Source organism: Python bivittatus, unplaced genomic scaffold (assembly GCF_059951505.1).
Source record: "Python bivittatus isolate LINGU-HERP-01145 unplaced genomic scaffold, Pbiv_v1 ctg000320_np1212, whole genome shotgun sequence".
NCBI lineage: Eukaryota > Metazoa > Chordata > Lepidosauria > Squamata > Pythonidae > Python > Python bivittatus.
In genome coordinates, this window is record NW_028277052.1 from 9,734,829 (window position 1) to 9,749,026 (window position 14,198).

Sequence of the window (14,198 nt, forward strand, 5' to 3'; positions counted from 1 at the left end):
AAAAAATACAACAAATAGTTTGATTCCTGTGCTAACAGGATTAATTCAATGTGTATTACGGAAACTTTGGGAGCTAAGTAATTTGATGATGTTTAAAGACATTTATGGGACTTGCACAGCTTGGTCTCGACATCAGGAGGTTCATAGTATTCCGCAATCTATTTGAGGCTGGATTCTTCAGGCAGGGTTGGTTGGTTGTTTTTGCAGCTGCATGCATATATATGAGAGCCAGGTTGGTGTAGTGGTTAGAAACTAGGCTAGACACAGGAGACCATGAGTTCTAATCCTGCCTTAGGCGCAAAACTAGCTGGCTGACTGTGAGCCTACCCCACTAGGTAAATCAGGCCAGGAAATCAACTCTGCAGGAAGGCTAAAACTACTTTTCTTGAGATTGGCTATAATAATAGAACCTTGCAAGTCTGATTGTGCTGGACCTCCTCCTCCTCCTCCTGATACTTCAGTGAATCAGGGTGGGGTCTCCCTGAGCTGCTTCCAAATGTTATCTCATTGCTCTGGATTTAAAAAATGTTTCGGTCCCTAGACAGCAGTTCTTGCATATTTCCATCAAATATTCCTTACAGTGATTTTAGACCAGTAATTCTCTCTCAGCCCTAGGAAGAAAGAACCGGCAAGCCTTTTCCAAAAATGTTGTTAAGAAAACTATGGAGACCGGTCCTAGCAGTTGCCAAGAGTCAAGGCTGACTTGAAGGCACGAATTTCCATAGATGTAGATGTAGATGTAGATTGTACACGTACAAACAAACACACAGGATACTGTGAGCTATCAGGGATCTGATTTCCAAGTACTTGGGCACTACATGCTTGCTCATTAAACTGCTAACCGTTGTTAGAGTTTTCTGTTCCAAGTACTTCTGTTTATTGCAATGGCTATGACTTCCGAGTTGCTGCTAAATCAGTGTGGAGCAGGGTTGTACTGGGAAGTTTGCATATCTTGCTTGCCTCTGGGAATGCACTTCAAGCCTAGCAACACATTCTTGACAAGGTTTTAAGGCATTCCTGCAGGGTCATATTGGGAACCGAACTCAAACAGGAGTGTTGAGGTGCATTTCTGTAGAAATTCTGTGTGTCCCACCTTTGCATGCTCCTAATCTGATATCAGTAATGTCAAGTGTGTGTGTGTGTGTGTGTGAGTGAGTGAAAGAGAGAGACTTCTGAATGGCATGGTAGAGGGGGTGCATCCTATTCTCCTCTTCAGGTGCGAGGAACTTCATCCAATTAAAGTTTCAAGCATTTAGAGCTACCGGATTCAGCCTTCAAACACTCACTCTGCTTCTTATCTCTTTCTCCAGGCCCAGCATCTTCTTTTACCCAGCAACCTCAGGACCAGGTGGTGATTGCTGGCCAGCCTGTGACCCTCCTGTGTGCTATTCCCGAATACAATGGAATTGTGCTCTGGATTAAAGATGGACTTGCCCTGGGAGTAGGAAGGGATCTCTCCAGTAAGAATTTTTTGGCTTGTTAAATAGTTTTACTTCGGATTTAACCAAATAGATCCTTACCTACCCCAGACAGCTCCTATTAGATGCTTATCACCAAAGCAACACGGCGAACTTCCAACATATGCAATACACACACATCTCTCTTCCCACCACCGAGCAATCTCTGTACCAGAATGAAACACTTTTGCCTGGTTTTATTTTCACCCTGACTTTTAGCAACCACAAGCTATGGGGGATAATCTTGCTTTGTGTGTGCGTGCCTTTGAGTCCTAGCAACTAACTAACTAACTAACTAATTTATTTATTTATTGTATTTATATAGCTGCCCATCTCACACAAAGTGACTCTGGGTGGCGCACAAACAATGAAAAAGAATAAATACATAAAAGCAATTACAAATCAAAAACTATAAAAGCACACAAAACAGAAGGGGATAAAATTAATAAGGGAGCCATCGCAAAATCTCCCCGGTCTCCTGGGAGCCCCAGGCCTGATCACGTAGCCGGGTCTTGAGGGACTTGCAGAATGTTAATTCCCTGCAGTTTTCTTGGGAATGTTTTGGAAGTAGTTTGCCCCTGCCTTTTTCTTAAGGCTGAGAGAAAGTAACTGGGCCCAAGGTTACCCAGCTGGCTTTGTGCCTAGGGCAGGACTAGAACTCCAGTTTCCCAGTTTTTGGCCCATTGCCTTAACTACCAGGCCAAACTGTCTTTCATGGAAGTGGTTAAGGCCAGGATATTCTGGTTCCTCCCCTGTTTTCAAGCATTTGTATTTGTGGCAGTGCTTAGATGCATTAAGCCTTACCTTACTTCTTTTCTTTTCCCCAACATGGGGCAATCCTGTTCCATGATTTCCCACTAAATGTTGGTAATCTGATCTCAGAAGGCACTAGGTTGTAAAGAAGGAGGTTTAGGAGACTCAGGATAGGCTGGCCATCCTTGCTGTGAACACCATGTGCATTTATTTATTTTGTTGTTCTTTATTTTGTTGTGAGCCACCCAGAGTCATTGAGTACAAGTTTAATAATAATAATGATCATGATTGTTGTTGTTGTTAATGGTAGAATATAAATCAGATTTAAATCCTGCCATAGTCATAAGCAGACCCTTGGTGGCTGCTTTTGCATGTGGTAAGAATCAAACTTTGAACAACTGTGTGCCTCCCAGTTATAAACATTCCAGTCTATGGAATACTTATCATCAGAGCCTTGAGAGTTTGCTGTAAAATAAGAATCCTGCTCCAGGCTTCAGAGCAAGGATGCGAGGCCTTTTCTCTTAACATACCCAGGGGAGTGATCTATGCATTGAAGAGAGACCTAATGCAGCTTCAGGGCATTACACAAGCCAAGCTCTGTTCAAAAAAAATTGCTGAGTTGGCTTGTACAAAAGAAATGTGTCTATTCTCCCTTCCTACCAAACTTCCTTGCCTGCATTTCCAGATTAAGTAATCGACCCCCTTCTTTTATATCCCCTTGCTTGTGGAAGCTGCCTGATGCATGTTGCTAATATATCTGAAACAGTCTGTTCTTTGCCTGCCCAAATTTCAGAAAACCCTGAATGGGTAACAAGAGCTAATGTGGTTGATATCTCATTCTGAGCAACTTGAGCAATTAGCTTCCCTGGGTCTGATTTAGCAAGCTGGGGTTCTGCCTGCTTGTGGAATTCCAGCTCAGCCAGTCATCTAATTAACTAAATACAAACAAACCCTTCATTTGTATTTCTTGCGGTTCAGGAGAGCAAATCTTGCTGTTGATAGCTTGAAAAACAAAAAAGGCCCCCAAAGCATATGGGTTAATGCCAAGCTACCTCTGTCTTGCAGCTCATGAATAATCCAGCCTGAGAAGAAGTTAAGTTTGGGGAGGGCTCTGTCCCTTCCGCACCTTGGAGAACTGGAAAGGTGAAGCTAAAAATGCTCACTCCCCCATCAAGTTCCTGCTAAAATTCTGCTGACAAAAGCAGTTAATAGTGTCCCTCTTGTTCATATTCCTTATAAACCCAGTATTTGGTAATTAAATAAAGGTAAACTTCATTCAAGATGCTGGGATGAGGAAGGACTTTCCACACAATAAGCACAGTTTGGATAAAGTCCTTGAAGTTCTTTGTGAGCTGAAAGCTTGTGTTCAGCATTCTTCTAAAGATGGATCCCAGTCAGTAAACTTAAACAGTTTTCTTCGACCTAAGCTACCCCAGGAGCATAATCATTCTTAAGAACCACCTCTTCTTAAGAGTCCTCCTTTACTTAACACAAAGCAAGATAACAACAGTGGCCGCTCAGTAGATGCAAGAAAGTGGAAGACAATGAGAGGAAAATTGAAAAATGATTTAAGAAAGATGAATTCCCGCTGTGGATGAGGATTTTTCTTCTTTGTCACCATTTGTCCTTACTCAGAATGAATGCATAGCTTTTGAAACAAACCTGTTGAATGGGTTTAAAAAAATAGATGAACTTATTTAACAGATACTAGGTTTTCCTTCTTCAGACTGCCTTCAAAACATTATTTTGTTTTTCAGTAGCATTCAGTCGCTTTCCTCCTTCTTTGTGCTCCAGATTATGGGGTTCCCCAAGTTGTTTTGAGAGGAATCATTTCGTGAATATCTTCAAAAGAAAGGGAACGGGGATGGGTCTAATGCTTCAGAAGCCTGAATGCATTTGGAGGGTCTTGAACTGAAGCTTTACAAACAGAATAGGAAGATGTGATCCTACTTTTTAAAGTGATTTAAATTATTCTTATTTTTAAAAAAATCTCAGCACCTGCAAAACAGCTGTAGGACATGACATGAACATTCTTGTATGGTGAGCTTTGTATTATGCCAGAGTTCTTGTTGATGGGGAAAAAACAATGTACACTTGCTCCTGATTCGCTCCAATTCTGGCTCCATTATGTACCCTACAGGTTACCCACGCTATTTGGTTGTGGGGGATCATCTCTCAGGGGAGCATCACCTGAAGATCCTGAGAGCAGATCTCCAAGACGATGCTGTGTACGAGTGCCAAGCCATTCAAGCAGCCATCCGTTCCAGACCAGCCCGGCTGACCGTTCTTGGTAGGGGTGTCATTTTTCTTGGGGTTTATTTCTTCCTTGAGTTGGAAAGGAATGAAATGTCTTTTGAAATGAGCACCTGGCTTTCAGAAAGCAGGTGGGTATTATATGGTATGAATTGCCTGTGTTATTTGAAATGGATCGCCTGAAGGTGATTCAGGGGACAACATTCAGGAGAAAAGTGTGGGTGAAAATGGCAGTCCTGTAATACAATTCCTCCTTCTTCTCCTTAATAACGGTGCCAGGGATAGCTGTGGACAGAGATTGGGATGAAGACATAATGTGCCCTTGTCCTGTATAGATAAGTGTGTGCAGATGTTAGGGGAAGAAATGCAGAAGTGATTGTGTAAAGATATCTAAAATCCTTAAGCGCTGAAAATATTGATAGACTATCACTGTTTCTACAGTGAAGAAACTCCAGTCTTTGAAGCAGATATGGGTGACCAGCAGCCCCAAACCTTCATGCAGTTTCAAGACTCACTTTCTGTGGCACCCAGAGTCCTCTCTGACCATAACTGCTGAAAATTCAAGTTGTCATTTTCTGCCACTTTAAGGCATCAATCGTGGAGACTTTCACTACAAACACAGGCTTCACACGGCTTAAAGGATTAAAGAAAGAGCTAACACCTCTTTCCCTAAACCCAGTAAAACACAAACAAAAATCCATCCCTTCCTGTTTGCATCATCACCCCACCCAATCTAGCTGTCACGTTCTTCCCCAAATTTAAGCATGGCACACAGTTGTTAAAAGATTACTTTGCTGTAAGCAGCCATTTCCTCTAATGCATTGAGAGTGGAAGACTGAAGGACAACTTGTACACAGCTCTCTTGCTGAACATATGGAATTTAAATATATTGAAATCCCTCTTTTGTTGAAGATCAGTGTTGGATATATCCCAATTAAAAAATTAAAAAATTGAATATAGTGCTTCACCCAAATCATTGTCACTCGTGCTCTTATTCACATTAGACTCATTTTTGTATTGTGTCTTTGTATGCCTTCACTCTGAGTCTTTCAATACCAAATCATCACCTCATTCCTATAGTATCTTGGAAGGAGTAAGCAAAAAAACCAAAAAACCCTTGATTAAGAAGTATCAGTTTGTCTGGTTTTGATTTATAACAGATCCTGATGATTCTGAATGAGTAACTGGCAGAAACAAGATTTATGTACACACACACATATGAAAAATATACTTCTAGGATAACTCCCTGCAGCTACTAAAAGCTGAGATGTTATTATGATTGAAAAGTGTTTATCAGTGGATAAACTCTATGAAAAAGAGAATGGAATCTAATGTTCATTCATTATCATTCCTATGAGTGAACCTTCTATATCACAAAGATATGGAGGGAGCTTACCAATTAATTGGAAATGAGGGAATTGGTGCAATACAACCATGAATATTGTATATCCTGGGGAGGTTATCAAGTGAGAGTGTTTATGATTTGATTACAGGTGGTTTGTGTTCCCCATTTATTATTAGTCTGATTGGATGAAGTCCTCTCCTGGGACCTTCTAGCACTTGGGTGGGCTGGAAGGACAAGGAAATAGAGCAAGTAAACCTCTCTCTCCTTTTATTAAGTAACTCTTTCTCATGTTTTGCTGTCCTTGGTTGCCAGCCTAGTCAGAATAAAGGAATTTCTGTTGGAAATAGATAGTGGTTGTGGGAGGGGACTGGCTGGATTGCTTTACCAGCTGTTGATGATAGAAAGCAGTGAGGACATACATACCCTGCATTTCCAGTGTTTTACTCCACTACAGTGAGTATGGAGCCCTGGCAGCAAGGTTTTTCCCCAGGAAGAAAGCTGTTGGTTCCTGAAACCTAATAGTAGTTACTTTCTCTACTGGATTATAGCTAGAACGTCTCCTGTCTAGCAAATCAGTTCAGGTAAAGAAAGATATCACATGAACCTTGCTATGTGAAGTTTCCACATCTAGGGAATTTTATATGTGGACTTTGCCTTGCCCAGTGTATGACAAGAATGATTGTGTTTTGCAATTGTGTGTAATTCTCCTATGTATCCAGCACCTTTTCTGTGCCTATTGAAGTGTTACATCTTAAAGTAGCGGTTCGAAGCAATCTCACTCTTTGGATTCAGAAGTCCTCTTTGCTAGAATTGGTTGATTTTTCTGCTTGTTATTTAGTGGCTCATTACCAGACTGGTGGCTCATGATTTTAACACTCTATTATGCTGGAAGTTCATAATTTGGTCTCTTCATTATCCCTGCTGTTTGGCACTCATTCCCTCTGCAAGCCCATGCTGCTATGCTATTCAGGACCACATCTGAAATTCTGCAAGGGATTGATTAGTTAACCTAGAGCATTATAAAAGGAGGAGAATGTGAATGGCCACTCCAGTCCCTCTTAAAGGTGCAAGCAATGTTCTGACTGCCATGTAATAAAGGTGCACCGAATAGAGAGCCAAATTTCTGAAAGCTGGGGTATTGAAGAGGTTTAGAAAATGCTTTAGAGATCTCAGGTGGGCTATGAACCTTTAGTCAAGCACATTTACTTTGAAGGAAGCCCCATTGAATTCTACAGGTTTCACTTCCAATTGGATCAGATTGGACTATTAATCCATTAGCCAATAATATGATAAATTGTTTGAGCTCAAAAGGGCATACATTTTCCATTACTGAAATTCTATGGTGGGATGAGGCACACTCACTGAATTTCCCCTGATTATAGAGCTACAGCACAGTCTTAACACAAGAGCCCAGCAGATGCCCTGCTAACAAACTGCTCCGTAGGTCCTCCTCTTTGGAATTTTGCTGAGATCCAAACATTTGGAACCAAAATGTCCATTGGAATATCTCAGGATTAGAGAAAACTTGAGTATACCCTTGCTCTTCTCCCCCCCCCCCATTTTTTATTTGGCAATTGAAATTTAACTTTGAGACCCAGCATAAATTATAAGATAGCCTGTGATGGGGTTACCTTATTTCAGTAAAATCTGCTGTGAAATATTTCTTAGCATCCTCTTAAACAGAGTTAGGCTAGGGTTATATATATATATATTTTTAAAAATCCCCTCTCACCCCTATGGGTAGTATGTGTCTTCCTCAATCTCGGGTCTTCTACCAGAGGCCTGGGAGTTTGAGGGTTCTGTGCAGTGTCTTAGCTGTTCCTAGCACTGCACTCTTCTGGATAGAGAGCTCTGTTGTTCCTGGGATCTGTTGGACCCACTCTCCCAGCTTAGGAGTCACAGACCCAAGTACTCCTACCACCACTGGGACCACTTTGGCCTTGACTTTCCACACCCTCTCTAGTTCTTCCTTCAGGCCCTGGTACTTCTCCAGCTTCTCATACTCCTTCTTCCTGATGTTGCTGTCACTTGGCACCACTACATCAATCACCAGCTGCTGTCTTCTGGTCATTGTCTACTACCACAATGTCTGGTTGATTGGCCAGTACCTGCCTGTCCATCTAGATCTGGAAGTCCCACAGGATCTTAGCCCTGTTATTCTCCACATCCTTCTGTGGAATCTTCCATCTGGACGTGAGAGGGTCTAGGCCATACATTGTGCAGATATTCTTGTACACAATGCCAGCTTCTTGGTTTTGCCATTCAGTGTATGCTGTTCCTGCCTGCATCTTCCACCCTGCCAGTGTTGGGCTGTCTCTGATGCCTCTCTGCACAGTCTCACCTTGGGTCCTGTCTAGTGTGGTACATCCCTGCTTCTATGGATCTGGTGCTTAGTGCCTGTTCTTGTGCTGCTATGATCAGTGCTATCTTTTAGTCCAGCCCTTTCCAGTCACTGGTAGGATTTCCCAGTGTCAACCACCTCAGTTATCTGTTGATTAGTACATCCCGTGCAGGGTCTTGTCTAGCCATGGCACTTCCTCTGCTTGAACTTCCTCCCATGTCTGCTGCTGCCTCAGACATTCTCTCAGTAGCTCATCTTTGGGTGCCATCTTACTGATATACTCCTGGATGCTCTGGGTTTTGTCCAGGACAGTGGCTTTGACACTCACCAGACCCCACCTGCCCCCTTTCCAGCTAATGTACAGTCACTGGGTGTTGGGCTTGGGGTGGAAACATTGTGCGGAGCTTCCAGGTCTTCCATTGGCAGCCTCCATTGGCCAGCTCACTATACTAGCAGGATATCTGATGACTGGCAGGACATATGTGTTGATGGCGTGGACCTTGTTCTTCCCGTTGAGCTGGCTCTTCAAGACCTGTCTTATCCTTTGGTGGCACTTGGATGTTGCTGTCTCCCTTGCCTCCTCATCGTGGTTCCCATGTGACTGTGGGATACCAAGGTACTTGTAGCTGGTCTATATGTCTGCTATGTGGCCTGCTGGTAGTTCCACCCCATCAGTCTTAACTACCTTCCCTCTCTTTACCACCATCTGGCCACACTTGATGTCATCCATGTAGTGGAGGTGGCTGGTGGTAGTTCCACTCTTGAAATATATATATATTTCAAGCAGCCTGTATATGTGTGTGCGTATAGGCTGCTTAGTTTGTTAGTACAGCACTAGTTAAATTTAAATTCAGTAAAATCTAGGGACGGAGATTCCACTAAGTTTTATTTAAAACTAAATTTGAGGCAAAGAATCCTACTTTGGAAGGAGAAACATCCATGACATATAACAGAAAAGAAAAATCACATAACTAGGGATAGTGAAATTATGTAGGCAATATCATGCTTCTTTTCCAATGAAGGAATTACTCCTTCTTAACCCAAACAAGATTCAAAAGAGCATTACACTGAGTAAAAACCAGTCATTGCACTGAGGAATAAGGGATTTCAGTCTGATCCAGGCAAAAAAAAAAAAAAATCCTCATGCTTTTGTCAGTTTTTGGATCAGTCATGAAAGCTGTAAATAGGTAGCACCCAATGCATTTTGCCAAGATTGTTGGATTTTGCTGCCCTAGAATTGTGTATATATACGCGTTCTGGTGTGTATAATCACTCTCCCTCAATTGAAAGAATGGTGAACCAACCGTTTTTTATCTTGCTAGGAAGGGTCAATTTTCTTTCAGCTCCCTTCTGTGTTTGAATTGTCCCTCAAATGAAGATGGACTTAACTGAGGAAGTGCCATCCAAAGAATTTCTGTTTTAAAAAGACATGTTTTCCTCATTTATAATCCAGAGCCAAGGCCTGTGTTTCTGCAGACAAAGGGCTGCGGTTGATGCACGAGACCAAAAAATAACATTTGAATCAGCTGGCAGAATAATTTCATGGTCTGTCTGATTGGAAAAAGGTAAGACAGGCAAGTGTCTCTTATTTCCAAGAGCAACAAAGAGCCAGCTGGCCAATTTCAGCATATGCCATTCCACCCTTCTCTTTGTTTTCTTGTCTTTCACCTGTGAGAGTCCTTACTAACTGAGCAGTTTTAATCCCTGTTGGGCTGTTTCAAATATTTCCCTCCCCCCACACTTCATTTTTTACAATGCTGAACAATTTTAATTCCCAGTAGCCTGTTGATCTCCCCATAATGGTGCATAATGGTGCATCATAAGAGAATAAAATCACAATTCACTATTAATATGTAGAATTCTGCAGGAATTTACATCTTTGTTTCCTCTGTTCAGACACCAGAATAGAAACATTTTTCATTGTTGATCCATCCCATTAGCTTTTCATTCCACCATTTCTTTCGGGTTTTCTTCTCCATGAGCCAAGGGATACACAGTAGTAAGGAGCTTATTAAAAAAGAAAAAAGAAAGATAGAAAGCTGAGGAGCAGAGCAGGAACATTTACGGTCTATTAACAGCAAATATGTTGTCTCAGATAATCAAATGGAAGTTACCCTGGAGTATTTTCCTCCTAGTGCTTCCTGCAGAACTTTACTACAGCATGTCTTGCATGTCACCAGATGGGACATCGAAGGGATTCACTGCCTGGGCTTGTCCAAAGTGAGGGCCATTAACACATTCACAGGAAGCCAATGAAACAAGATGAAAATGGATAATGGAACTTTGGTGGGGGAAAATAGCAATGACACAAGTGTTGGAGGCAGGGAACTTTGGAGGAAACAGAGATGCCAGAATCAGCAAGAAGAAAATTGCCTGTTTCCTGCTGATCGTGGTGATACCAAGGCCTGGATTCCGTGCAGGGATTGGTAATGAGACCAGCCATCTCCTCCAGAGCCTGTGATGTTTCTTTATTTACAGGGGTGGTGGCTGCATTTATAGAAGGCAGGGAGACTGCTGTGGATGTTTCTGAGGGGATATCATTCAGTAAAACTGTATCATGGCTGCTATAAAACTAGTCTGCCACACTAACAAGCAGCTTCTCTGGATTCAATTCTCTCTCTCTCTCCACACACACACACTCTTCCATCTAGACTCATTCTGAAGGCCTCTGCCCAAAGGGTTGAAGCTTTCACCCTAGAAATAAATTAAGTCACATGAAGAGTAAGCCATCTTTTACTGTGATGATTCCTCAGATTGCTCCCAGAGGATCTCACCTTGTCTTCTCTCTGTGCTCTCCATTCTCTAACTGTGGCCCAAATTAGACAATTGTGTTTTCAGAATTAATTAACTAACCTATCTCCAGTTGCCTGAACAGTGTGAAATTGGCAAAAAAAAAAAAAAAAAAAGTAGCAGATCTTTTGGGTCAATTCTGAGAACCTCTCCAAAAATCCTACTCAGAACCCACTTAGCCACTATGAATCCCATGCTACTATATTGGGATAGGTAACCAAGAGGAAGCATCAGCAAGCCATGCCATCTGCCCATTAGCAAGCCATTCTGTTGGATCAAGAGTCTTGTAATGGTATGTGGGAATGACCTTGGGAGACTGGGCCCAGAGACGCTGCCTAGGGAGTAGTCAGATAAGAGACAGCATTGTCTGCAGCTGGATAATGGGCAGGGCAAGAGGCTCAGAAGAAACCCACCCTAATTTCTTGGGGTGTAAAGGAGATGGGGGGGAGAATTATACTTTCAGACTTTCAAGATCCTTTTAATGTAGCCTTATAATAAAGTAGAATAAACTCATCTGGTCATGTCTCCTGTCTGGTCTCCTCTATCTTGCAATGCTCCATCCCAAGAGCTTCTGAAAAATGCTTCACTGAACCCCTAAGAAGGATCATTGTTTGATGCTTTGAACTGTGTTTCAGACCAGGAAAGGAGGAAAGTACTGTATTTAATAATATGAGGAATCAGAAGTGAGTAGGGGGCAGAAGAATGCAGAGCAAACTAAATTGTCATGATACTTTTCATTATGCCTCTTTGACTACAGAATAAGAGGAACAAAATATACCAGGCCTCGTTGTTGCCCAATGTTGCAGTTGTCTCAGATTTAAAAAAAAAAAAAAAAACTTGATGGTTATAGTAATGGTCCAGAATGACCATAATCTTTTAAGACAGCATTTTAAAGTTGGATGAAAGACATCAGGTGAGAAGAATGTGGAGACAGAAGAATAAACTAAAGCCAACCATGGTTTTCTTCTGATAGCCATTTTCAATGAATTCCATATATTTAGAAATAGGACTATTGATTGACATTTATTAGAGCCGGGCATGATCCAGTCAAAGATAAGCCTTTTTAAGTCCCACTGATGGGATAGTTAAGCATGTGCTTAAGTCTCTCTTGTAGAAATCAATGTGACTTAAAAATGCTTAGCTCATGCTGTTCATCAGACAACTCTGTGTGAAATAAAAAGTTAAAACAAACTTGAGAGAGAGAAAAAGTCTCTCCAAGTCAGTATTTGCAAACTTGGCAGGGAGTTAAAAGCACCCTCTTGTCAAGTTCACCCCAAGTAATTGTACAGATGAGCCAAGAGTTACATACTAGCATAATCTAAGACTGTGCTTGGATTGTAGGTGATCTGGAGCAACTGCTGTGACAACACCCTAACTATTGCTTTTATATGTCAGAAGATATTTGTCTAAAATTGGATGAAGTCAAGAGATAGGGTTTGGCAATTTCATTATGGCATTCTTAGTTCCACCACCTCCCTTCAAAAACATTGACACTGCAAGAGATTCTGGGATACAACCATTGTGTACAGCTTTATTGGAAGCCAGGCTTAGATGGCATATGTCTATATCCCACTAATGCCCTTTCCCTGCTTTTACTGTTAGTTGGGATGTCTCAGAAACAAGAGTGAAGGTAGTCCTATTCAGACACCCTTTAATTTACTCAGAACCCAATACAGGAGTGCTTTGGATAAGCCTTCCCGACCCCACCAGTGTCACTCAGATAACATTGGCAGCTGCAGGTTTGTGCATTAACTGCAAACTTTGGCAACCACAAAACTGTGTTGGTTCCCATATCATGTATGGTGCTGATATGGCAGGTTCCCAGCTCAGAATGAAACCATATATCCATGTGCACAAAGGCTTCCCCACTGCCGATCTTCTTGATCAATGCACAAGCACCTGCAGCAGACAACATCATTGAGCAATGGAGGCAGCGGGTGGAGTGTTCATGTGTTGAGTACTTCAGGTAAAGAATGCCCGAATATTGTTTTTCTAGGCATTGTCAAAAAAAAGTTGAACATCTGTTGCACATTAAAGCTAACATTTTGGTATTTGCTTTCTCAACAACTAAATCATGCCGGAAACAATGAGAAAACAGTTGAATAGTAATCTTCTTGCTTATTCTTAGGGGTATTACTTTCTCCATAGACTAGACCAGCTGCCTTCAAATCATTTTTTAAGCACTGCAATAAGGAAAACCAAACAATCCCTTAATGGATTTTTAAGGTTCACGAGACTTCATGGAGGGAATTTAGTTTATTCAGAAATTTAAATATTCATGGCAAAAAGTATCAGCAGAAATTATTTATGAAACTGAAATTTTAGAGGTACAAGAAAGTGGGAAGTGATGCAGCTAATGGAACTGGCCAAACCAAAGCTGAGCTGCCTTGAATCTCATTGATTTCATGAGTGAAACTTAAGCACATTCTTAACTCTTAGGCTGAAAAATAGATAGACTCAGAAATGCTTAACTATTTGTCCAATATTTTCAAAATGTATAGAGAAAGGCCGTTTAAATTCAACTTTGGTACTGAGTAGATATTTAAGGATTTTGTACATCCCACACCATGTTTTGATTCTAAGCCTTGGACATTCAGACAGAATTGATTAAAGTGCACCCAACATGTTACATACAGGCATGACCACGGAAGATAACAACATGGTGATGGCAGTCATTCATTGAAATTCAACAAAATTACAATGTATGCCAAGAATAGAACCTGACATTTATGTGTGTAAAAGCATATGCTTTTTTCACACATTTAAACAAGTGGCATAGAATCTAAACACACCAATGCTGTGTCCCTCATAGCGCAAGTCCATTTCACCTCTACCGAACATGATGCGGAAAAGGCCAAAGTGTTGGAAACATTTACGATAATCAAATTTTTCTCTTCCAACTGTGTTGGAAGAAGGAGGCTGTTTCACAATTTCTGTGAAGGTCTGCGCAAAACGAAGTCGCAATCATTCTAGCTATTCCTATTTTAGTGTAAATTGCTTCCTTTAATTTGCCAAACCAAAGTGTCATTCTGAAGTCAAACAGAGATTTATAGAGGAAAGCTCCGTTGCTCGGTTGATGCATATTTCAGTATCATAAGGGATGACAAACCTTGCCTTTTCTTAACAGCCTGCCATGACTGAGGTTTTATTTTCAGCAAAGGTGTGTTTAAATCCCTCCTTTTTCCCCATGCCAGCTAGGAAATGTATGTTCTAGATTCTGTTCTGTCTGGTAATTAAGGTAGATTTCTAAGATCCGACT

The 14,198-nt window shown here is 41.4% G+C and overlaps 1 protein-coding gene across 1 annotated transcript in view; it reads left to right on the top strand.

The window, feature by feature from the left end:
* The window catches only part of KIRREL3 (kirre like nephrin family adhesion molecule 3), a 603,325-nt gene that overhangs the window by 384,550 nt on the left and 204,577 nt on the right, over positions 1-14,198 (top strand). The window contains exons 3-4 of the mRNA XM_088139054.1: positions 1,311-1,460; positions 4,351-4,500. Coding sequence (XP_087995180.1) covers positions 1,311-1,460; positions 4,351-4,500 — 300 coding nt within the window. The remainder of the gene's footprint in view (positions 1-1,310; positions 1,461-4,350; positions 4,501-14,198) is intronic.